Raw genomic sequence first — 27,502 nt, forward strand, 5'->3', positions numbered from 1 at the left:
CAACAGCACATCAAAAAGCTTATCCATCACAATCAAGTAGGCTTCATTCCGGGGATGCAAGGCTGGGTCAACACATGCAAGTCTATAAATGTCATCCACCACATAAACAGAACCAAAGACAAAACCCACATGATTATCTCAATAGATGCAGAGAATCTGGCAAGAAAAAGAAATAAAGGATGTTCAATTAGAAAAGGAGGAAATCAAATTGTCTCTATTTGTGGACAACATGATTATATATTTAGAAGACCCCATTGTCTCAGCCTAAAATCTCCTGAAACTGATAAGTAACTTCAGCAAAGTCTCAGGAAACAAAATCAATGTGCAGAAATCACAAGCATTCCTATACACCGATAACAGACTTAAAGAGAGCCAAATCAAGAATGGACTGCCATTCACAATTGCTAGAAAGACAATAAAATACCTAGGAATACAACTAACAAAGGATACAAAGGACCTCTTCAAGGAGAAATACAAACCACTGCTCAAGGAAATAAGAGAGGACACAAACAGATGGAAAAACATGCCATGCTCATGGTTAAGAAGAATCAATATCATGAAAATGGCCATACTGCCCAAACTAATTTATAGATTCAATGCAATCCCTATCAAGTTACCAATGACCTTCTTCACAGAACTGGAAAAAACCACCTTAAACTTCATATGGAACCAAAAGAGAGGCCGCATAGCCAAGACAATTCTAAGCAAAAAGAACAAAGCTGGAGGCATCACATTACCTGACTTCAAACTATACTACAAGGCTACAGTAATCAAAACAGCACGATACTGGTACCAAAACAGAGATATAGACCAATGGAACAGAACAGAGGCCTCAGAGGCCAGGCCACACATCTACAACCATCTGATCTTTGACAAACCTGACAAAAACAAGCAATGGGGAAGGGATTCCCTGTTTAATAAATGGTATTGGGAAAACTGGCTAGCCATGTGCAGGAAACAGAATCTGGACCCCTTCCTGACACCTTACACTAAAATTAACTCCAGATGGATTAAAGACTTAAACATAAGACATAACACCATAAAAACCCTAGAAGAAAACCTAGGTAAAACTATTCAGGACATAGGCATAGGCAAGGACTTCATGACTAAAACACCAAAGGCATTGGCAACAAAAGCCAAAATAGACAAATGGGGTCTAATTAAACTCCAGAGCTTTTGCACATCAAAAGAAACAATCATTAGAGTGAACTGGCAACCAAAAGAATGGGAAAAAATTTTTGCAATCTAACCATCTGACAAAGGACTAATATCCAGAATCTACAAAGAACTAAAACAGATTTACAAGAAAAAAAAAAAACAAACCCATTCGAAAGTGGGCGATGGACATGAACAGACACTTTTCAAAAGAAGACATATATGAGGCCAACAAACATATGAAAAATGCTCATGATCACTGATTATTAGAGAAATGCAAATCAAAACCCCATTGAGATAGCATCTCATGCCAGTTAGAATGGTGATCATTAAAAATCTGGAGACAACAGATGCTGGAGAGGATGTGGAGAAATAGGAATACTTTTACACGATTGCTGGGAGTGTGAATTAGTTCACCCATTGTGGAAGACAGTGTGGAGATTCCTTAAGGACCTAGAAATAGAAATTTCATTTGACCCAGCAATCTCATTACTGGGTATATATCCAAAGGATTATAAATCTTTCTATTATAATTGCACACATGTTCATTGCGGCACTGTTTCCAATAGCAAAAACCTGGAACCAACCCAAATGCCCATTGATGATAGACTGGACAAGGAAAATGTGGCACATATACACCATGGAATACTATGCAGCCATAAAAAAACGATGAGTTTGTGTCCTTTGTAGGGACATGGATGAATCTGGAAACCATCATTCTCAGCAAACTGACACAAGAACAGAAAATCAAACACCACATGTTCTTACTCACAGGTGGGTGTTGAACAATGAGAACACATGGACACAAGGAGGGGAGCATCACACACTGGGGTCTGTTGGGAGGCAATAGGGCAGGGACAGTAGGGGGTAGGGAGTTGGGGAGGGATAACATGGGGAGAAATGCCAGATATAGGTGACGGGGGTATGGAGGCAGCAAACCACATTGCCATGTATGTACTTATGCAACAATCCTGCATGATCTGCACATGTACCCCAGAACCTAAAGTACAGTAAAAGTAACCCCCCCCCAAAAAAAGTACTTGCACAGAAAACCAGACATTGCATGGTCTCACTCATAAGTTGAACAATGAGAACACATGGACACAGGAAGGGCAACATCACACACTGGGGCCTGTGGGGGGATAGGGTGTCTAGGGAAAGGATAGCAGGGGGTGGGGGGATTTGGGAGGGATAACATTAGGAGAAATACCTAATGTAGGTGACAGAGGGATGGATGAAGCAAACCACCATGGCAAGTGTATACCTATGTAACAATCCTGCACAATCTGCACATGTACCCCAGAACTTAAAGTATAATTTAAAAATTTAATGTAAACAAATACATAAATAACCCTTACAACTCAATAATGAGAAGAGAAAGAATCTAATATAAAAATGAGAAAAGCATTTAAATATACATATGTTATCAAATAAGATATTCTGTTAGCCAATAAGCACATGGAAAGATGTTCAACATCATTTGTATTTAAGGAAATGCAAATTAAAACTACAATGAGATACTACTACATGCACACTATAATGGCTAAAATAAAAAAGACCAACAATTTCAAATGTTGACAAGGATTTGGGAAAAAAACATAGATCATAAATTGTGGTGGAAATCACACTTTGGACAATATTTTGGCAGTTTCTTAGAAAGTTTAACATTAGCTTACCATAAGACCCTGTGGTTTCATTCTAATTCTTCACTAACAAAGATAAATGAAAACTTGTCCAAATAAAGATCTGTTTACAGCAGCTTTATTCACAATAGCCAGATGGTGAAAACAACCCAAGTGTCCATTATTTTGTGGCATATCTATACAATGGAATGTTAATTATCAATAAAAAGGAATATGCACAATGACATGGATGAATCTCAAATGTGTTATGCTAAGTGAAAGCAGCCAGACACAAAATGTCACACATTGTATGATCCATTCACATGACATGTGCAAGAAAGACAACTATAGAGACAGAATGTAGATTAGTGATCAACTGGCATTGGGATGAGAATGGAATGTTTTTGGAGGTAATAGAATGTTCTAAACTTGAATCTTTTTTATAGTTGCACAATTCTATAAATCTACTAAAAATCATTGAATTGTACATATAAACTGAAATTGTACAATGGAATACTGTACAATTTTATAATATTTAAATTATACTTCAGTTGTATAATATGTAATTTTATTATATGTAAATTTTATATTTTATATGTAATTTTATTATATGTAAATTCAAGAAGTTCTTATTTTAAACAAATCAATAGTAGCCTTACAGTACAGTGTTTAAGAGCATGGAGTCTCTTTTTTCTTTTTAGAAAGTGTGCTTACATTCACCATTTATTAATTTATTTGTAGATTTAGTGGGTACAAGTGCCATTTTGTTATACAGATATATTACATAATGGTGAAATTAGGGCTTTTAGTGTAACCACCACTCAAATAATATACATTGTGCCATTTAAGTAATTTCCCATCTCTCACCCTTCCTACTTTTCTGCCCTTTCAGGTCTCCAATGTCTGTTATTCCACTTTCTATGTCCTTGTGTATACATTATTTAGTTCCTACTTATAAATGATGACATGCAATATTTGACTTTCTGTTTCTTAGTTGTTTCATTTAAGGTAGTGGCCTCCAATTCCATACCTGTTGCTGAAAAGGACATAATTTCATTATTTTATTGAGAAACAGTGTTCCATTGTATATCTATGTCATATGTTATATATATTACATATATATATTTATATAATATATAATTACATATTATATATATTTATATAATATATTGTATTACACTATATTAAATGTACATTATATAATTAATATACTATATAATTATACATTATATATATATATTACATATACAAAACATTTTCTTTATACAATCATCCATTGATGGACACTTAGGAAGTTTCCATATATTTACTATTGTGACTAGTGCTGTGATAAACATCCAAGTACAAATATCTTTTTGATACGATGATTTATTTTCCTTTGGGTAGATACCCAGTAGTGAGACTGCTGAAACAAATAGGGCTACTGTTTTTTCTTCTTTGAGAAATCTCCATATTGGTTTTCATAGAAGTTATGCTAATTCATGTTCCCAACAGTGTATAAGCATTATCTTTTCTCTGCATCCTTGTCAACATCTGTTTTTATTTTTGTATTTCAGTAACAGCTATTCTGACTGGTGGAAAATGATATCTCACTGTGGTTTTAATCTGCATGTCACTGATAACTAGTAATGTTGGGCATTTTGTCATATGTTCATTGACCATTTGTATGGCTTCTTTTGAAAAATGTCAGTTCTTGCCCTTTGCCCACTTTTTAATGGGGTTATTTTTGTTTTCCTTATTGATTTGTTTAACTAAGCATATCATTTATTGGTTGGATGCATAGTTTGCAAATACGTTCTCCCATTCTGCAGATTGTTTATTCACTTTGTTGATTATTTCTTTTGCTGTGCAAAAGTATTTTTCGTTTAATTAAATCCCATTTGTCTATTCCTGTTTTCATTTCATTTCCTTTTGAGATCTTAGTCATAAATTCTTTGCCAAAGCCAATGACCAGAAGAGTTTTCCTAGATTTTCTCCTAGTATTTTAATAGTTCCAAATCTTACATTTGCGTCTTTAATCCATCATTCTTCTGCATATTGCAACCCAACTTTCCCAGTATCATTTATTGAATAGGATGTCCTTTCCTCAGTGTATGTTTCTGTTGATTTTTTTCAAAGATTGGTTGGCTGTAGGTATGAGGCTTTACTTCTGGATTCTCTATTTTTTTTTCCATTGATTTATTTGTCTACTTCTATACAAATACCAAGTGGTTTGGGTTTCTGTAGCCTTGTAGAATAATTTGAAGCCAGGTAATGTGATGCCTTCAGCTTTGTTTTTTTTTTAGGATTGCTTCAACTCTTTGTGCTCTTTGGTGGTTCTATATTAATTTTAAGATTATTGTTTCTAATTCTGTGAAAAATGATATTGGTATTTTGAGTAGGAAATGCACTGAATCTTCAGATTGCTTTGAGTAGTGCGGTCATTTTAACAATTTTGATTCTTTCAATGCATGAGCATGGGATGTTTTCCCATTTCTTTGTGTCATTTCCAATTTCTTTCATTGGTTTTTTGTAGTTTTCCTTGTAGAGATCTTTCACGCTCCTGGTTAAACATATTCCTATGTACATATTTTTGTAGCTATTCTAAATGAGCTTGCATTCTTGACTTGTTTCTCAGCTTGATCATTACTAGTATATGAAAATGCTACTGATTTTTGTATGTGGATTTTGTATCCTGAAACTACTGAATTCACTTATCAAATTTAGGAGCCTTTTGGCAGAGTTGTTGGGGTTTTCTAGCTAGAGAAATTAGGCAAGGGAAATAAATAAAAGACATGTAAATAGGAAAGGAAGACATTAAATTGTCTTTGTCTGCATATCACATGATTACATATATTGAAAATCCTAAACACCCCAACAAACAACTGTCAGAACTAATAAATGAACTCAGTTGCAAGATACAAAATCAACATGCAAAAATCAGTAACATTTCTACACACTATTTATAAAATAAATCAAGGAAATAATCCAATTCACTATAGTTACAAAAAATATGCTTAACAATAAATTTAACATTTTCAGAGATTAAAGATCTATACACTAAACATCGATAAAAGAAATTGAATAAGAAACAAATAAATGGAAAATCATCTTGTTTTCATGGATTGAAAGAATTCATATTGTTAATTTATCGATACTACCCGAAGTGATCTACAGATTCAATGCGATCCTTATCAAAATTCCAATGACATTTTTCAAAGAAATAGAAAGAAATCATAAAATTTGTATGGAACCACAAAAGTCCCCAAATAGTGAAAGCAATTTTAAGCAAAGATAACAAATCAAAAAGAACAAAGCTGCCCAGCCTAGTCTCAAATTCCTGGCCTCACGCAATCTTCCCTCCTTAGCCTCCCAAAGTGCTGAAATTGCATACGTGAACCCACCCCCAACCTGCCAAAACCATTTATAAAATGTCTTCCCTACATTCAAGAATCACACATTAGTTCCAGTATTTCCTCTCTAGATTGTAAACAAGACTGAGGATAGAAGTAAATTGACTTTTCATGCTTCTATATTCATATCCACATACATCCCCACCAAAGCATTGCCCTTAGTAGGCATTCAATAAATATTTCTGAATGAATAAATGGCTTTTGTAAATATGAGCTCAACTTCACTGTTATCACTAGGAGAAAAAAATATATTTCTGGCATACGTCTTCCTTAACCCACATTATCCTCCAATTGCTAGTTCCACATGAAAAGTAGACATCTCAAAAGGATATTGACTTATTTAGTGACCTGTTCATGTACTTAGTATTTATAATGCACATATCATTGTTCAACATAGTTTTCTCAGTTCCACTACAGACATATCCATCAAGCTTTCTAAAAAATTAATTTTTAACAGTAAAACATTATATTAACTTCCAAAACAAAAGAACAAAGCATTACACTATTTTATTTCTATAGTAATCAAAACAGCATGGTACTAACATAAAAACAAACACATAGACCAGTGGAACAGAATAGAGAGCCCAGAAATAAATCCACACATTTACAGTCAATTGCTTTTCGTAAAAGATGCTAAGAACACACTGTGGGGGATACTGTCCATCAAATAAGGGGTTAATACTCAAAACATATAAGGAATTCAAACAACTCAATAGCAAGAAAACAGCCCAGTTTTAAAAATAGGCAAAAGATGTGAATAAACATTTCTCATACATGTATGAAAAGGGGCTTAACTTCATTAATCATTAGATGAATTCAAATCAAAACCACAATCAGATATTACCTCACACCTGTTAGGATGGCTATTATAAAAAGACAAAAGATAGGTATTGGCAAGAATGTGGAGAAAAGAGAACTTTTTCACACGGCCATTATAAAAAACAGTATGGAGGTTCCTCAAAAATTAAAAATAGAAATACCATATAACCCAGCAATCCCATTACTGTGTGTACATCATCCAAAGGAAATGAAATCAGTAGGTTGAAGTGATAACTGCATTTTCATGTTTATTTCAGTATTATTCACAATAGCCAAGATATGGAATAACTTAAGCATTCATTGGTAGATGAATGGATAAAAAGATGTGGTATACATACACAATAAAATACTACTTACCTTTAGAAGAAAAGGAAATCCTGCCATTTGTGACAACATGAAGGACATTATCCTAAGCAAAATAAGCCAGGCACAGAAAGACAAAAACTCTATGATCTCATTTATATATGGAGTGTATAAAAGTTAGACAGCACTTTGGGAGGCTGAGGCGGGTGGAGCACGAGGTCAAGAGATCGAGACCATCCTGGTCAACATGCTGAAACCCCGTCTCTACTAAAAATACGAAAAATTAGCTGGGCACGGTGGCGTGTGCCTGTAATCCCAGCTGCTCAGGAGGCTGAGGCAGGAGAATTGCCTGAACCCAGGAGGCGGAGGTTGCGGTGAGCTGAGATCGCGCCATTGCAGTCCAGCCTGGGTAACAAGAAGCGAAACTCCGTCCCAAAAAAAAAAAAAAAAAAAAAAGTTAGACTCATAGAAAGAGAAAGTAGAATAGTGGCCAGGAAGTGGGAGAATTGAGGAGATGTTGATCAAAGTGTATAAAACTTCAGTTACATGGGAAGATTAAATTCAAGAGATCTATTGTACAACATGGTGACTACAGTTAATAACAGTGCTTTATATAGTTAAAAATTGCTAAGAGAGCAGAATTTAAGTGTTCTCATCACAAAAATTGAGATGTGAGGTAATGCATATGAAAATTAGCTTGATTTAGCTGTTCCACAGTATATAAATATATCAAGACATCCTGTTGTACAACATAAATACTTGTTATTTTTATTTATTAATTCAGAATGGAGCATGGATTCCAAAGCCAGACTGCCAAATTTAAAACCCAGGTCCACCATGAACCCAGCTTGTAGTAGTAGCTATGTGTAAGTTACTTCAGTTCTCTGTGCCTTGTTAGCTAACACCTTGCAGATGCTAACTGAAGCCCTAAGACTTGATGATACTACAAAGGGGAGTGAAAGTATCTAGGAAAGACAAGAAGTCTAAAGACTGAGATTCAGCATACTGGGTTTATATCTTTCCACCGACTCTGCACACACCTCAAGCAGAAGCTATATGTATCAGAATCTCAAAGTAGGGAGGGGAAATGAAGCAAAGGGTAAACCATAGACTGTATATGGTCATTTGAAACATTTGGTCCAGCAATTATGCTATGCCATCTCATTGGGTCCAAAATCACTGCTATTGACTAAAAGTCACATGTTAAACAATTTCTTTTCTATAACTTTGGAATTGAGACAAATTAGTGACTTGGCTATTTGGTGCCCTATTTCATCTTTTTGGAAATACCTAAGTATATTTTCAAAACAAGCAAATATAACAGAGATTATTCTTACCATATGATTTGATTTTCAACATTTTATTATACCATCGATACAAAAGCCAGTATTTAGTTTGCATTTCTTATAAAGTGCTTGGCATATTAAGGATATTGGGGGGGTACAGATGTTTTATCTCCTGAACTAGATTGAATACCACATGTAAGTCATTTGCTTTTAGATGCAAATACACCCAACACACTAACCCAATGAGAAAATTTTCCAACTCAGAAACTATTACATCCATGTCCTCAGTGCCTGCTATGGTCTGAATGTTTGTATCCCCCTGAAATTCAAATGTTGAAATTTTAACATAAATGCTAATGTGATAGTATTAAGTGGTGGGCATTAGGGAAGTTATTAGGTCATGAGGGCTCTGTTCTCTTGAATGGGATTATTGTCCGTATAAAAGTGGTCTAAAGGAAAATATTAGTCTCTTCTGCCATGTAAGGACACAGCAAAAAGTTGGCATATTTGAAGCAGAGAGCTATCCTTTAGACACTGAGTGTACTGGAGTCTTGATCATGGACTTCCTGACATCAAGAACAGCGAGAAGTAATAAATTTCCCAGTCTAAGGTGTTTTATTGTAAGAGTTCAAATGGATTAAGACAGTGGCCATTTGCCTTCAACCCAGGGAGAGTGACACTTCTGGAAAGTGAGGTTCTGGTTATCACAAGCTACTTCTCCATTACTTTACCTTTCTAATGCAGCAACCTCTAGTCGAGCACATATTCCTTACCCAGAATACTGTGGAGCTATACACATAACATTTGTATACTTTAAAATTTGCAAGTTATATCTCAATTAAAGAATTTAAAAATCTGCAAAATTAACTGAATGAAAATGAGTCATCTAAATTAACTGCCCCACAAAAAAAATCAAATCATTCTTAGATTTTTGCACATAGAATACTGATTATTTTTAAAATAAGGGCATAAAATAGGAAAATTAATAAATAAGGTTAGAGAAAAAAGGTTCCCACACTAACTAGAACCCTAAAAGTTAAAAATCTAAAGTTTATTGAATATATGTACTGGTTGTTCAGTGAGGCTATCAATGTGTTAAGTATAATGTAGGAGGGAACAGTTTGAACTTTGTAGGAGACAAGTGGCTCTGGAGATCAGTATGAGCCCTACTGAAAGCAATCTGTCAATTAGTCCTTCTCGAATGTTCTCTCTAAGGACAAAAACACTGCTTCAGGAGTGGTTGAAGTGCCAGGATGGCTATTTCTATAATAATGGAGTAAAGGGCAGGATTTGGGATTTATGGTGAAAAAGAAAGAATAATAAATCATTAATAGCTATTATCAGTACAGCGTGAGTCACTTGAAATGTACCACCACCAAACACCCAAACCAAGCAGCACATTAGTCACAAGAATGCCAGTTGTCTGAGGTGTCCCATTAAATCCTCAAGGTATAGACTAGAGGCTCAGTACACAGGAAGGAGGGCCACCACTTCACTGCTCCATTTAGCCTTAAGAGGGAGCACATCTGAGTTTTAACAATTATCTCAGAGGTGTAGCTTCAACCTCATTTTCTGACACACTTTCCCCCATTCTTCAGCCATTTGTAAAAACTTATGATTTTACAAAACAAAACTCTCATGTGTCTGGAATTTTTTCCTGCCTGGACTACCCTTTCCTTTTTATATGCACAACATATTTCCTTCAAATCTTTTCTCAAATATTTCCTCTTCCATGATGCTTTGTCTGTGACCTACAAGTTATGTGGTTTCCTCCAGCTCACAGCAATCTAAGAGCATTTTGAACAACAGTCTTAGACCTTACCACATACGATTATTAATGTATGTTTACCTCTCTGTCTTCTGCACAGGACCATGAGCAACTTGAGAGAGTAGCCTGTTTATCATTGTAATTCCATCCCTGGTATGGTAATTGGCATATAGCAGATGGTTGACAGCTGTTTCCTGATTTACTAAATATTTCTGTGAGATAGGCAGAGCAGGTATTTTCAGCAATATGTCCCCAAAAAAGAAACTGAGACCCAGAGGGGAGAAATGCCTTGCCCATAGTTACACTGCTGATTTGTGCCAAAGTTGGGACTCGCACCCATGGCTCTTAATTCCTTCTCTTATGTTTAGTCCACCCAACACAGAGTTTCTACTCTGTCTAGGGGTAACATCTGAAATAGCTGGGTTCTTTGGAATAAGAGAGACTCTTATGTTGATCTGTAAATTCCTCTCTTAGAATAAACTTTTCAACAGACTCAATTTGCCTGGAGACCAGTTTCTTTCTTGGAAAATAAAGGCAGTCCTTGTTATTTCAAGGCCCTGATTTCCACATGAAACTGGCAAAAATGGAATAAATGTGAGGAAACTTCTCAGGAATACTTTTTTTCCTTCTCACCTTCCAGCTCAAATGTTAGTTCCCCTGTGAAGCCCTGCCACACATCTGGGTCCATGCCCCCAAGTCTCAGTGAACCCTGTAACTTTTAGTTCATAGGACTTCACTGTTAGCTTTGTGTGAAACTTCCATTATGCCTTATAGTACGGTGGATGGTGTGCCCTGTCTTTCCTCCTAAGATATGAGCTCTTTGAGAGCAGAAGTTGATGTCCCTGCATGAAGTGCACAGAGTAATTTGGGATTGACTGAGGACTTACACTATTATTTCCCTCTCACCTCATTGTAAGCTTTCTCAGAGTCTAAATGAACCACTCCATCTCTTCTATGCTCTTACTTCTGTTCATTAGAGTGAGATTCACTAAGTGTGGCTCTGTGAGTCAGTGGCTAGCTTAAATGAATAAGGAACTACAGGTGGAATCCCCTAGAGCAAAAGCCATTACAAAAAAGACTGTGTGAAACAAGCTATCAATGCTTCGTTGATCTGATTACATTAAGTCCTATACAACTAACATTCTGGCCCAAATTCTTTCCCTGGTTCCTGGCTATTTCAGAGGCAGAGTCTATAATGAAAACACAAGTGCAAGCTATTTGCATCTAAATAAGGAAGTGAATAATTTTACTGATGAAGTTTGTGGGAAGAGGGTTCCTGACATGCAGAATTTAGACTTCAAGTAGTTTGCCTTTGGAACATTCAAAGCACATAAAACTGACTCAGTCATACAATCAAAAATAAAGGAAGGCATCATGGTCTTAATATAATAGTAACCCTCACTTAATTGGTTCAGAGCACCACTTTCCTCTTAATGATTCAACATGGAGAAACCAGTGCCTATTTCCTTTGAGCTAAATATAGGACACTATTACTGTGTAACATAACACGTAGGTGACATTTTGTGCAATGTATTCAATTTTACAAAATCCCATTGCGTCAACGGTTTCCTGAGTTCCAGACCTGCCTTTCCAACTGCAGCTTGTCATGTCCACCTCAGATTCGTTATTTAAAATTGATAGCTCACACCTTCCCTTATTAGAGGAAATGATGTGATGTAAAAGAGAAAAAAAGATTTTTCATGAACAGAATGACTTGGGTCTCTATATACGAGCTCTGCACTTATTGGTGGTATGACTTTGCTCTGTTAAAACTTCAGTTTACCAACTGTAAAAATGGGGATATTAACAATAAAAACAAAAACAGTCCACAGAACACGAAGAAGTAACAACAGTGCTATATTATGCTTCTGTAGTACATACACATGAACGTTGCTTTGAGGATTAAATGAAACAAATACATATGAAGCAATTAGCACAGTGTATGGCATATAGCAAATCCCCAAGACATGTAAACTCTCTATCCCTTCCTCTCCAAATTCTCTCCTTCTTCTCCTATAATGAGTTTGCTGTTCTTGTTGTTGTTGTTGTTGTTGTTGTTGCTGTTGTTAATGGCACCACAATTCACTCATTATCCAGGGAGAGTATGTCAGGGACATTCTCAATGCACCTTTCTCCTCAATACCCTCTATCCAATTGAACATCAAATTCCATTGAAAAGCTCTCTCATATCATACTTGCCCTTCTTCTTCCACTCTAACTTCTCACTGCCTTTTCTTAGACCTCTGTCATTCTTTCTGGACTATGAACAGGTCTGCTAACTAGTACTTCTGCCTATTTATCTTCCAGAGTGCAGCCAGAGATTTTAATTTTTAAAAAACTGGGATTGGCAAACACTTGCCAAATGTTCACCAAATCCACTTTCTCTTTTACTTGGTAATGTTTCTTTTCCCACCATGTCCATGTGACCTCATTCTAGTTAAACTAATGTCAGTAGAAATGAGTATGCCACTCAAGGCCTGGTCTATAAATACCTCCCATATACAACCTGTCATGTTATTTCTTCTTCTACTGACTTAATACAAATAAGCACAGTGATCTTGAAAACCATGTATTGTACCACTTGGAAATGAGCCACTTGTCAATGGGGAACACCTGCTTTGAACTTTAAGAAGCAAGAAATACACTTCTATCATGTTTGAACTGCTACTCATTTTGGGGTTCAGCAACTAGTGTTATCACAGATTATCTTATCATGTCACTCACTTTTTAAAAAAACATTATGTTGGTCCAAGGATGCATATTTACAGTTAGATAGGAGTAATAAATTTAAGTGATCTATTATACAGCATGGTGGCTAGTTGACAATAATGATGATATATTGTATTCTTGAACAATGCTGACAGTGGATGTCAAATGTTCTCATCACAAAAGGATAACTATGTGAGGTAACGCATTTACAAAGTAGCTAGATTTAATCATCCTGCAATGTATATATACTTAAAATCATGTTGTACACAGTAAATACAATTTTATATGTCAATTGAAACATAAATAAATTTTTAAAAAATGCTTCCCTGTAACTACAGGATAAACATAATCTGTATCACTTCTTGATTATTATCCCTAATCTGTCATGCAGAAATCCTTCCAAATAGGTACACTATTTGGCTATATTTCCCACCCCCTTTCTTTATCACTGCCATGTTCCAAAATCTTATTATTCCTCCTCATTCCATGGAAATGCTAACAATTGGGTCATCATTTTAATACACCCCTAATACTTCCATTATCCTAGGCAACTTATTTGCTTATAGGAACCAGCCATACAACATCCTGAATCCCACACTTGCAATCAGGCACCAAGTGCCATCAATGCTACCTCTTGAACATATTTTATGTCCATATTCCTCTTCAAAACCCAATTTAGTGGAAAGAGCAGTAACTTGAAGCCAAAATAAGTGTTGTGAAGCCCAGAGATGTTTTACATAAAGTACCTAACATATAGTAGGTGTTCAACACATAGTATAATACATATACATAGTATATACAATACATAGTTGTCATTAGGATTATCATTTGAGTATTGTGGCAGCTTCTTAGCTAGGCACCTGATCTTCGGCCTTGCCTTCCTCCAAACTGCCTCCTACACTGCTCCCAGAGTGATCTATCTTAAATGCAAATTTGTTTGATTTCTTCCTCCACAATAAACTCTTTAATGGATCCTCATCATTTTTATGCCAACATAGCATATAAGCCCCTCTCCCCACCTCAGACTGTTTCCTTGCACTGTATTCTGGTCCAGTCACACTGAACTTTTAGTCCTTCAATGTGTCATCACTACCTTCTCCTCCCACTCTTCAAGCCTTTATGCCTGCTATACTCGCTTTCTGGAATATTTCCTCCCTGTCTTTTAGTTTACTTCTAAAGATCTTTTAAGTCTCAGAAATCATTCAGAAGGTGATTTCCTCTGGAATTTATTGTGGCTATTCCCCACAGACTCATTTCACTGTCCCCGCTAGATGCTCCCATAGTACTCTCTATTTCCCCTATCATGTCTCACAAAGAAGCATAGATTTTCTGATGTATGAAGTCAATTCACGAATACATGTCTTTGTGTACAGTGTTTCTTCTGCCTGGAAACTCTCCTCTACCTCAGCCCTGTCTCTCATTTTTTGATAGTCACCTACACTTCCTTCAAGATTCAAGGTATAAACTATACATCACCTCCTTTTGCAGCTTTCTTTGATAACCCATGTCATTTTGGATGTGACTTCTCCTGTGATTCTATCACATTTTGCACATCCATTTCAGGAATTTTATATTATAGTGCAGCTATCTTGCACAGGTCTTTTTAACTGTAGTCATCAAGAGCATGATCTTATTTATCTCTGTAGCTCAGCAGATATCCCAGAACCTTAAACACAATAAGCACTCGTGAATGTGCTGAATCAGTGTTTTAAGTCAATAAGATAAAATCTACTTAAATTCAATAAATATATCTCCTTCATAGTCAGATAGTCAACAGGACTTTTTTACTGTATTATATATTATGCAACATTTGTATACAATGAACACATTTATCTATATCCTCATAAACAAATATGATGCCATTAATAAAGATGAAGTTCTCTAAATATCCATACCTGAATAATAGAAAATATTTTATAAATGTGTGTATCATCTTGGGCTGGGCTCTGCTAATTATCTATGCGTTGTTCCAATTTTAGTATCGTGTTGCTGAAGTAAGCAGCAGGTAATGGGTTTTTGCTTGTATTTTTATGATTGTTCTGAGGTCCCAAGATGAGGCAAAGCAAGGCTTCTTTCTAAACTGCCCTAGTTACACACCCATGCAATGCTTGGTCCGATTTTAGTAGGAAGCTGTCCTTCTGTAGTTTTCCCATGGACTCCAGATAAGATTCCTGAGGGTCAAAATAATAATAGGGGTGCTACAGAATAACACTTTCTGAAAAATTCTAAGTGTTCTACAGATTTTATTCAATTTGGCAACAGCTACGTTATTATCAGACTAGAGAAAGCGGACACTTTGTGACATGAGAAAGGTCACAAGGTGAATCAATTGTGGGGCTGTAAAACCAGGCAGGCTTTTATTTTTCCATTTTGAGCCTAGGTCTCCCTCCAGGCCCACCTTCCTGGATTCAAGGTGCTATTGTGTAGGAAACCAATGGCTTCATCATACCTCTGTACTTCTGTACTTCCTCTATTCTGTAAATCAAAATAAGCACAAGGGCATTCTACATAGACTCTAATGTCATCAAACTTGACTTTCTTGTCAAATTCAGACTAGAATAAAGGGCCCAATTATCATCATCTTCCCATTCATTCAATTTGATTTCAAGGCAGCTAATCCTTTGCTTTGCTTTACCCTTTGCTCTCCTCAACCTGCATCTTCTATTCTTTATATTTCAATATTCCCATCCCCCCCCTTTATTCTGTCTTCTCTATCTCTCCTCCAAAACCCAAACCTATCCTCTACGCTTTTTTCTTTTTATCGTTGCTTCGCCTCTATACTGTTCTTTTCATTCATTATTCTCCTCACTATTTCTACTGTGTTCAGATCTTCTCCTGCCCATTAATCTCTCCTTCCTCTCACTTCTCTCTATTTGCTTACAGTCTTCTACCCATCTACATCCCCTCCTCATTATTCTGTACCTCTATCCACCTCATTCCATATACAGCCTCTCTTCTGTTTACATCTACTCCACTCCATTCTTTCCACAATCATGCGAATTCTTATCTCTTTTTCAAACTCTTCACTTTCCTATACTTTATTACAAGCATGCCTCTCTTCCATCTATTTCTTCACTAATGCTCTGCTTATCCAAATTCTCCTTTATATATTGCACTCATTTATATCTTTTCTCTGTCCTATCCTCCCCACCTTCATTTCAACCTTTATATAAAACCTCATAACCTTTCATGCAATGTGAGAAGAGGTGTCTCTCTCTTCCTTTCAAGTGAAACTAACTGTAGTTTTGATAGCATCTCCTTTATGGTATTTATGAGAACTTGCTGTCAGCAAAGTGTTATTTCTATGGTATCTTAAATCTTTTTCTTCCTACTGGATATTTCGTACTATCTCACAAATTTGTGTAAGTCTTTCCTTTGAAAACAAAGCAATTTATTTTACCCCTGAATGTAGCTATGATACATCCCTCCCTTTCATTTTCAAACAAGCTTCTCAAAGGTATTTTCTATGTGAACTGTCTCCACTCCAACTCTTAAAACTCTCCATTGTACTAGCCACTCTATTGAAACAGTGTATGTGAAGAATACTAATATCCTCCATGGTACCAAACTTGAGATATACTTTGTAAAATGTTCAAACAATAGTGAAGTACATGAACTTGCAGCTACACTACCATATTAATAATGCTGGCTCAACCATCTACTACACAAGTGAACTTGAAAAATTATCTTACCCACAGTTTTTCATCTGTAAAGTGGGATGATAGTACCTATCTCATACAGTTGTTAAAGTTATTACAAAGAGTATAAAAGCAGAATGATTAGAACATTGCCTTTAGTATTGTAAGTACTATATTGATGTTAATTAACGTACTTATTATACTATTAGTGGTGTTATTATTGATGACTTTCATTTTTTTGAAACTTTACTCCAGTTTATCAGTCAAGATGTAAGCTTAGATTAATATGCAGTAGGAAACAATCTGAAAATCTCAGTGTCCTAATGCAACAAAAGTTTATTTCTCACTCACACTATCTGTGGATAGGGCACGGGGAGCCACTCATTTTTATGTCATCTTCAATAAAGGATATAGAATGATACGGCCAAGACCACCTGGCATAATGCTACTTACTGTGGCCAGGGGAAGGCAACATGGCAAATTATGTATTGGATCTCGAAAGGGTTCCCATTCTCCCTCAGAGCTGACACATGCTATTTACACTCACATTTGGTTAGCCAAAGCAAGTCATTTGTCCATGTCCAACTTCACGGCTCAGGGAAGTATACTTTTTACCCAGATGGAGGTGAACTGAAAATATTGGAAACTGGCAATATTGACTACCACACTTAGCTTTCAAGATACTTACTGCACACTGTTAACAGCTCCGTGGCATTTTCTTCCTGGTTTCTTTCATAGGTTCCTCTTTCCCCTCCACTGCCTTACTGATAGTAGTGCTAGATGACTAGATACCTGGCATTAATTTCTTCTTACTCTATACTCTTTCCTGAAGTGATCACATCCATTCTCACTGTTTCCATTTCTCCCAATATACTAACAATACCAAACTTTATATCTCTACATCGTATCTCTCTCCTGATCTTAAGACTTGAATATCCAACTGCTATTAGACTTCTTTCCCTACAATCTACAATCATCTTAAGCTTATCTTGTCCAAAATTAACCTTACAGACTTATCTAAATTTGTCCTAACTTTCATATCGCCTACTCCAGCCTATAGTACTATCTTTCACCCATATTATTTGGATAGCTACTACATTCACAACTCTTCCTTTCTGTCATTCTGAATTTGTCTATATTTACGGTGTATTTCCTCAACAGATCGTCACTTCTCCATCTTAATCCAGTGTTCTGAATTGGAACACCACTTCTAATCTAGACTATTTCAGCTGTTTCTTAATCATTTTCTCTAATTCCAGTCTTTTACCTTCAAATGCATTATTTACATTGTAACTATAGAGCCATATATAAAACAGAAAACTGACCACTTCACTCTATTGCCTAAAATATGTCCTTCCATTCCCAGCAACTGCTCACTCGGTTTTCTCTGTCTAGAGTGTCTTTCATCTCTTCCTTCTGCCACTACCTACAAGTTTCTTGACTCCATTCTACTTACACAATAATATAAAACACTAATGATAATACTAATAATCAGGAACCTACCTGTTGCCTTACCCAGGGACTCTTCTCTCAGCCCAACCCAAAAGAATGAGTTAGATGACCCTCCTCTATCTTCCAACTATTACCCACCTCTCTAGCATTTTACTTAACATTATTTGCTATTATCCTATTAGTCTTTCTCCCCTGTTACACTGTGGTTGTCTTAAGGTCAGAGACCATGTTTCATTAATGTTTGCATTTCCAGAATTTAGTTTAGGGCCATGTATATATTAGGAAGTCAAAACATTTTGGAGAATGAATTAATAAAAGAAAACTTCTCTTTCTTCCAGCTACAATTTCCCTCCCTCTTGTTCATCTCCTCCCATGTCTCTTCCCTTGCTCCTCTATGTCTTCTCTTCTTTATTCCTACCTACTATATCCTTTTCATCACATTCTCCTATCACTTTAGGATATCCTAATATGTAATCTAGTTTCTTTATTTTACACCATCTTATCCTTTGTCTTCTCAACTTTTCTCCTCTTTTTTACCTCTCTTCTCATATTCTCTTTCTTTTCACCATTCTCATTTCCCCAATATATATGCCTGTATGTATTCTATTTAATTAGTCTTCCCTCCCCTCTCCATCCTCATCTTCCCACTTCTATCCACTTTCCTTCTTCATTATTTTATCCTCCACTCTATGCTCATTTCTTCTCTATGCTCATTCCCCCCGCTGTCTCTCATCTCCTCTGTCATCCAACTTCTCTCTTAAGTAATTATTATTACCCTATTTTCCATGACCATCTTCCCATCTTCCAAATTCTTGTAGGAAAAACACCAACAAATAGCAAATTTGAAGTAGTGAGGGACTAGTATACAGATAAACACACTTAATTTATTCACTACGTATTTACCAGGCATGCATTATTTGAGGTTTGTTCTGCAAAATAGCAAATACACCAATTCCAAATAGCCATAGAAGCTCCACTATACAAAATTAACACTCATTAATGTTGGAGAAGCTTCAGGAAGTGATAACTGACAGCAGAGGAACAACCAAAAGCATAAAAAGCAAACCCAAGAACCGAGAAAGTTTTTTAGTATTGGGGAAAGAATCTTTACTGAAAATGCTTTCTTTTTCTTTTTTCTTTTTTTTATGCTTTCAAACTTATTCTTTTTAACAGCAAAATTCAATACCTAATAACTCTATGACAAAAATAAGTCATGAAATACATAAAATTGTAATGTTTTTATCCACTGGGAGGTAGAAAAGTATGAAATATGTTTTATATTTTATGAAGATTTCTCTCTATATATATGCCCACACACATAAACACCATAGATTGATAGATAGATAGAATCTTAAACTGTTTGTAAAATTCACTTATCATCATCCTCAGCATCCTAAAGTAATGTGGCATAAAATAAATATTACTGTATTTTTAAATTTATGTTTATAAAACACTATATGTTTCACAAAATACCCATAGCTATCTCATTTGATTCTCACAGCTCTGCATCATAGGGATAGTTTGTTGCTGCAGTTAAACCTAGTCAATTCTAATTATCAGTGTTCATGCCTGTGTATATGTTTTTGTGAATCTGTGTATTTAAGTGTCCTTGAATATGTATGTCCTTCTGTGTTAGTACACATGTGTCTTTTGGTATGCATACATTTATAAATTACAAACATATACCTCTGTGTTTCTAAAAATGTTCATATGTACATCTCCCTATTTATGTGTTTATTAGAATATATACGTCTGTGAGTATGTATGCACACAAATGTATTAGGAAGTGTATACATACCTGTACATTTCTTTTTTTTAGGTTTAAAATGTTATTTTTTTATTGGTTTTGGGGTACATGTGCAGATCATGCAGGATTGTTGCATAAGTATACACATGGCAATGTGGTTTGCTGCCTCCATCCCCCCATCACCTACATCTGACATTTCTCCCTCCCCAACCTCCCCACACCCCTGCTGTCCCTCCCTTGCCCCCTGCCAACAGACCCCAGTGTGTGATGCTCCCCTCCCTGTGTCCATGTGGTCTCATTATTCAACACCCGCCTATGAGTGGGAACAGACAGCGTGTGATTTTCTGTTCTTGTGTCAGTTTGCTGAGAATTATGGTTTACAGATTCATCCATGTCCCTACAGAACACAAACTCATCATTTCTTATGGCTGCATAGTATTCCATGGTGTATATGTACCTGTACATTTCTAATATATAAACTTGAGAGAATTTTGAAAGGATACTCTAAAACATTCTGCTTTCAACCCCAGTCCTACTCCTAATATACGTTGGGTGGGAGCCACCATTCTCTGACCTCATTGTATAGAGGAGGGTCCCGTTGTCTACCAATCTGAGCAGCTTATTGGGCGTGGTCATGTTATGAGCCACCGATTTCTTGCCATTGTGGAAGAAGGTGTCAGGTGTCCAGATCTTACTAGCCAGGAGATTGTTCAGTGGAAGGATTTTCATGGGTCCATCAAATTTCAGTCTTTCATCATGCCATGTCTGTCGAAAAAATACATCAATAGTGTACTCCTAGGGACAAAAAGAGAGAAAAACAATATTTCAGTTGAGTTCTGGTAAGGGCTCACAGTGCCCTTAGCAAATATTAATTACCTTGCAGCATTTCCTCTGATGCAGAGAAGCAGCAGTCTATTAACAGTAGCTACTGGTGACTAAGGCAAATTATTATGATTGACAAATAATGCCATGGTGATTAATAAACATGGGGATAACTTATTTGACAAAGCATTTTTTTTTAGGAAGATCACTGTCAACACATCCCCACACACCACACAAGCTGATCGCAAGACTTTGCCTTATGAGAAGGCAAGCACTCCCTTCTCTATGCAGTGACACACAGATAAAAACAAGTTTCTTACCTTGTCTCTACTGCTTAATGATGCCATATGAACATCAAAGGCCAATATAAAAATAACCACAAAACCAAAATCTTACATTTCATCAGACATTTCATCTGAGCCTCAAAATAACAATATGTCTGATTAGTGAATAGTTTATTATCCTCAATAAATAATGAAATGAAATATTATAGATAAATAAGAGAAAAAACAGATCTTATTGATAAATAAGAAAAAATGAGTAAATGAATAACAAAGTTATGAAATGGATAAAAATTGCTAATAAACATGAAGAAAATGTTCAAATTTGCTGTTTATCTACATACAAAATAAATTAACAGTAAATGTTACAGGTATTGATAACAGCATAATAAATTGTTTGAGTATATCTTCTTATAGCTATTAATTATAAAACCTGAACAACAACTGTATATAATCTATATTACTTGAAACCAATGGGGCGTGACTGAAAGCAGACAGAAACCTAAGGTGAGTTTACCTTTGAATGATAGCAGCAGCAATAGATTAGAATTGTGAGTTTGTGATTTTTCTTTCTTGAATGTGCTTCCCAATCCTAGAATTCATGTGGCATATACGACCTTACTGGCTCAATGTGTCAGAGAACTTGGAATATTAGGGGTGGAAGACTCAAAAGCAAGAGAATCCCAGAAGGGATGGACCTTCAAATCTGAATATATATTCTGCCAAAAGTTCTGGCTGATCATTATACTACACAGAAATGGGAGAGGCCCTGGGGCCCAGGTTAAAAAAAAATTGGCAGAAACAATGGGATAGTGGTCTACTAAATGAAAGAACTGAGCTGGGTGATGTTTGTGAATTTGCTGCCATTTAGACTGCCATTCCTTAATCCATCACAATTCAAGTGGAAGAAATCTGAAAATGTATTAGTTTATCAGCGGAGAAGCTCAGGATTAGGAGATGAAAATTCATGCAGAAGTCCTGGGAGCAGGAGAACCACTGAGAGGCAGAGTCTCAAAATCTGAGTACAAAGTCTGACCAAATCTTTGACCACTGAACTACGCAAGGCACAGGGGACAGTTATAGCCACATCAAAAAAAAAAAATGAAAGCCAGAATTTGCTGAAAATTCTTTGGTTTAAAATCCCCTAATGGCTTCCAATCATATGTGAAATGAACTTTTCCCTACCATAAGCTGGCCCTTGCTTTCCTCTCTGAGTTATTCTCCAAATACTTTTTTCTTTAAAGTTCAGCCATTCTGGCATTTCTCTTCCTTTAGTATACCAAGAACATTCCTCCCTACAGGTTTAAAGATTGTATAATTGGTTATCTAAACTGGAACACTTTTAAGAGGAAGAGGAGGCGGGACTCTGGCAGATGAGGAGCTGGAACTAGACTTTCACATAAAGCCAAGATCCTGAAGAGTTTAGCAAAAGGGTGAACTAGGTTAACTTAACTAGACAAAATCAGCTCACAACACAAAAGTTCAAAAAAGAAGGAGGAGGAGTTGAGGAAAAAGTGTTTCTACTGAGATGTAGCAACCTCAATTCTAACCATATGTGGGATTGATGTCCAAATGTATAGTGTCTACCTGATCTAAAATTTACAAGCTGAGAAATTAACATAAAAATTGGTCTTAAGCTGGGTATACCACTAGATTGACTTGCAAAGCAAACACAAAAAAATTGGAAGGACAGAAACACAAATTAATACTTGCTTAAAATTACCTCACTGTCCTCCACAACAAAACACCTAAGGAAATGGTTACAAGTAAAAATCAACAGATATAACATAAAACTGAATTAGAGCCCCTCCAAAGACTTCATATAATTATCCAATAGTGATTATGAAAAAGCTATAATTAAAATTATAAAGGTTATGAGGGGAAGGGAGAAAAAAAAGTGAATTTGGAAAAGATCTATCTAGTTGAAGTTTACTTTCTGTAAAGGAAAAATAGTAATTGAAAATTAAAACTCAATGTGTATGTTACATAGCAGATTAGATATTTCTAAAGAGACAGTGAAATGGAAAATACATATGAGGAAAAATTGCTCAGTTCACATTTTAGACATACCACTGATAGAAAATATGAGAGGTATAGTACTATGAAGGATAAAAGTAAAAGTTTCAGTATACATGTATTACAATTCTAAATGTGAGAGATTAGAGAACATAGGAGAGAAACAATAGTCAAAGTACTAATGGACTACAATTTCTAGAATTGTTGAAATATACGCATCCTTAGCTTCAAGTACCATAATGAGTTGCAAGCTCAATAAATTAAAATAGATCCCAGCCAGTACATAATGAATTTAAAGAATACCAAAGAAGAGATTTTAAAAGTTGCAAAACAGAAAAGACATACTACCTACAAAGACATGGCCACTTGACTTATAACCACCATTTATGTTGACTTCTTAAATGCAACAACAGAAACCAAAAAATAAATAAATAAATAAACATAGACTTTGAAAATATTGTTGGGGACAGAGAAAGATGGTACAAGAGAAGTCTCCACTGATTGTCCCTCCCCCCACAGCAAGGACACCAATTTAACAACTATCTATACACACACAAAAAAGCACCTTCATAGGAACTAAAAATCAGGAGAGTGCTTACAATACCTTATTTTAACTACATATCACTGAAAGAGGCACAGAAGAGGAAGGAAAAACAGTCCCGAATCACTGACACCACCCCTCCCCCATCCCCTGACAGTGGTGGCGTGGCATGGAGAACTGTTCTGTACACAGACAAGAGAGAGAGCACAGCAATTGTCAGACATTAAACTAGTACCTCCCTGTTAAAGCAGAAAGCAAAACCAGACCAAACTTAGCTGACACCTGCCCATGGAAGGAGCATTTATCCTAGCCCTAGACAAAGGGGAATCACTGATCCCAGCAGTCAGAACCTCAGTTTCCACAGCCTTGCCACCTCAGGCTAAAGTGCTCTGCAGCCTGAAATAAACATGAACAGCAGTCTAGGCCACAAGGGCGCAACTCATAGTTGATTCCCAGTGCTAAACTGTGCCCGAAACCAGCGGACTGATTATGGGGAGACATGTGACCTATGGAGACACTAGACAGGGCAGCTAAGGGAGTGTCAGCTTCATTCCTCCCCTAACCCTAAGCTGCACAGCTCGCAGCTCCAAAAGTGATCCCTTCCCTCCACTTGAGTAGAGGAGAGGGAAGAGTGGGGAAGACTTTGTCTTGCATCTTGGATACCAGCTTGGCCACAGAAGGATAGGGCACCAGTCAGAGTTGTGACAACCTTTTTACAGGCCCTATCTCCCAGATGACATTTCTAGAAACACAATGGGTCAGAAGGAAACCTATTGCCTTGAAGGGAAGGAACCAGCCCTGGCAAGATTACCTGCCAATGAAAGTGCCATTGGGCCCTAAATAACCAGCAGTGATACACAAGTACTACGTGGTAGGCCTTGGATGCAACTCTGAGATTTGCTAGCTCCAGGTGAGACTTAGTACATTCCCAGCTGTGGTGGCTATGGGATTAGATTCTTTCTGCTTGAAAAAAGTAGATGGAAAAATAAATGGGATTTTTTTCTTCCACCTTAGGTGCAAGCTTGGCATCAGTGTGTTAGAGTATCAAGCAGGCTCTTGGAGACCCTGATTTGAGGACTTGGCTCCTGGACACCATTTCTGGACCTGCCTTGGGCCAGATGGGAGAAGACTACTCTGAAAGGTGAGTCCCAGGCCAGGCAGTATTCAGTACAAGCTAACTGAAGAGCTTTTGGGCCTTAAGAGAAGATCAGTAGTGTCAGGCTGTGGTGGTGGTGGCCATGAGATGAGACTCCTCATAGAAGAGAGAGGGTGGAGTAGGAAAGACTGCATGTTATGGTTTGAGAGCCAGTTCAGCTGCAGTACAAAAGAAAAACCAGAAAGATTTCTAAGATTTATGATTGCAGTCTCTGGCTCCCAGACAGCATGTCTAGATCTGCCAAGGGCCTAGAAGTACTCACCACCCCAAAGGGAAGGACACAGGCCTGGCTGGCTTTGTCATATGCTTATTGTAGAGCCCCAGGGCATTGAGTGAACATAGGCAGTAACCAGGGAGTAGTTACAGGAATCCTTGGGTGAGACCCAATACTGTGCTGGGTCCAGGTCTGACCCAGCACAGTCACAGTGGTGGTGGCTATATGGGTGCTTTTGTCACTTCACTCTCAGCTTCAGGTGGCTTAGAACATTGGGAGAGACTTAATTTGTTTGTAAGTTAGTAAGAGAAGGGGACAAAAGTCTTTGCCTGGTAATGCAGAGAATTCTTCCAGATATTGTCTAAGAACATTAAAGCAGAACCTCTACAAAACTGCAAGAACCTCAATAGAGGTTGAGGTGCCCCCTAAAACAGATACAGATTAGATCACAACACCCAAGTCCTTTCAAATATCCAGAAAGCCTTCCCAGAAAGGATTGGTACAAACAAGTCCAGACTGAGAAGACTATGATAAATACCATACTCTTCAATGCTCAGACCTGTTGAATATCTACAAGTATAAAGACAATCCAAGAAAAACAAGATCTCTGCAAATGAATTGTATTATTTCATTCTCATGATACTAATGAAGACATACTCGAGATTGGGTAATTTATAAAGGAAAGAGGTTTAATTGACTCAAAGTTCAGCATGGCTAGGGAGACCTCAGGAAACTTACAATCATGGCAGAAGGGGAAACAAACACGTCCTTCTTCACATGGTGGCCGCAAGAAGTGCCAGACAAAAGGGGGAAAAGCCCCTTATAAAAACATCTGATTTCATGAGAACTCTCTCACTATCATGAAAATAGCATGAGGGTAACCACCCCCAATAATTTCATCACCTCCTACCAGGTATCTCCTATGACACACGGGGATTTTGGGAACTACAATTCAAGATGAGAACTGGATGAGGAAACAGTCAAAACATATAATTCCACCCCTGGTGCCTCCTATATTTCATGTCCTTACATTTCAAAACACAATCATGTCCTTTCAACAGCTCCCCAAATTCTTAACTCATTCCAGCATTAACTCAAAAGTCCAAGTCCAAAGTCTGGTCTGAGACAAGGCAAGTCCTTTCCACCTATGAGCCTGTAAAATCAAAAGTAAGTGAGTAACTACCTGGATACAATGGGAGACATTGGCCAAAACAAAGGGGCTACAGGCCCCATGCAAGTCAAAAATCTAATAAGGCAGTCATTAAACCCTAAAGTTCCAAAATGATCTCCTTTGACTCTGTGTCTCACATCCAGGCCATTCTGATGCAAGAGGTGGGCTCTCATGGCCTTAGGCACCTTCACCCTTATGGCTTTGGAGGGTACAGCCCTCCTCCCAGCAGCTTTCATAGACTGGTGTTGAGTGTCTGTGGCTTTTCCAAGTGCATGGTACAAGCTGTCAGTGGATCTACCATTCCAGGGTCTGGAAGACAGTGGCCCTCTTCTAACAGCTCCAGTAGGCAGTGCCTCAGTGGGAATTCTGTGTGTGGGCTCCAACTCCACATTTCCCTTCCACACTGCCCTAGCAGAGGTTCTCCATGAGTGTTCTGCCCCTGCAGCAAACTTATTCCTGGACATCCAGGAGTTTCCATACATCCTCTAAAATCTAGGTAGAGGTTCCCAAACCTCAATTTTTGACTTTGGTACACCCACAGGCTCAACTTCATGTGGAAGCTGCAAAGGCTTGGGGCTTCCACCCTCTGCCATGGCCTAAGCTATATCTTGGCCTGTTTTAGCCATGGCTGGAGCTGAAGCAGCTAAGGATGCAGGATACCATGTCCCCAGGCTTCATGAAGCAGGGAGTTTCTGTGCCTGGCCCATGAAACCATTTTTTTCCTCCTAGGCCTCTAGTCCTGTGTTGGAAGAGGCTTCTGTGAAGGTCTCTGACATGCCCTGGAGACATTTCCCCATTTTCTTGGTGATTAACATTCTGCTCTTTGTTACTTATGCAAATTTCTGCAGTCAGATTCAATTTCTTCCCAGAAAATGGGTTTTTCTTTTCTGTCGCATTGCCAGCCTGCAAATTTTCCAAACTTTTATGCTCTGTCACCTCTTGAATGCTTTGCCACCTCTTGAATGCTTTGCCACTTAGAAATCTCTTCCACCAGATACCCTAAATCATCTATTTCAAATTCAAAGTTCCACAGATGGCTAGGACAGGGGCAAAATGTCAACAGTCTCTTTGCTAAAGCATTAAAAAAGTCACCTTTGTTCCAGTTTCCAACAAGTTCCTCATCTCCATCAGAGACTACCTCAGCCTGGACTTTTTTGTACATAACACTTTCAGCATTTTGGTCAAAGCCATTCAAGAATTCTCTAGGAAGCTCCAAACTTCCCCACATCTTCCTGTTTTCTGAGCCATCCAAGTCTCTAGAAAGTTGCAAACTTTCCCACATTTTTCTGCCTTCCTCTGAGACCTCCAAACTGTTCCAACCTCTGCCTGTCATCCAGTTCCAAAGTCACTTCACATTTTCAGGCATCTTTACTGCAGTGCCCCATTCTGTGATACTAGTTTGCTGTATTA

The 27,502-nt window shown here is 37.2% G+C and overlaps 1 protein-coding gene and 1 non-coding gene across 4 annotated transcripts in view; both read right to left on the reverse strand.

The window, feature by feature from the left end:
• Positions 1 to 27,502, reverse strand: part of GABRA3 (gamma-aminobutyric acid type A receptor subunit alpha3) — a 240,400-nt gene that overhangs the window by 64,331 nt on the left and 148,567 nt on the right. For all 3 annotated transcript variants that reach the window (XM_021674574.2, XM_064371487.1, XM_064371486.1), the window contains exon 5: positions 20,466 to 20,686. In XM_021674574.2, the coding sequence (XP_021530249.1) occupies positions 20,466 to 20,686 (221 nt within the window). The remainder of the gene's footprint in view (positions 1 to 20,465; positions 20,687 to 27,502) is intronic.
• Positions 14,953 to 15,058, reverse strand: LOC135272849 (U6 spliceosomal RNA). The gene has a single exon (XR_010340813.1). It is a non-coding gene; the product is annotated as a U6 spliceosomal RNA (small nuclear RNA).

This window comes from Aotus nancymaae, unplaced genomic scaffold (assembly GCF_030222135.1).
Source record: "Aotus nancymaae isolate 86718 unplaced genomic scaffold, 86718_ANA_hifiasm-v0.15.2.pri h1tg000138l, whole genome shotgun sequence".
Classification (NCBI taxonomy): Eukaryota; Metazoa; Chordata; class Mammalia; order Primates; family Aotidae; genus Aotus; species Aotus nancymaae.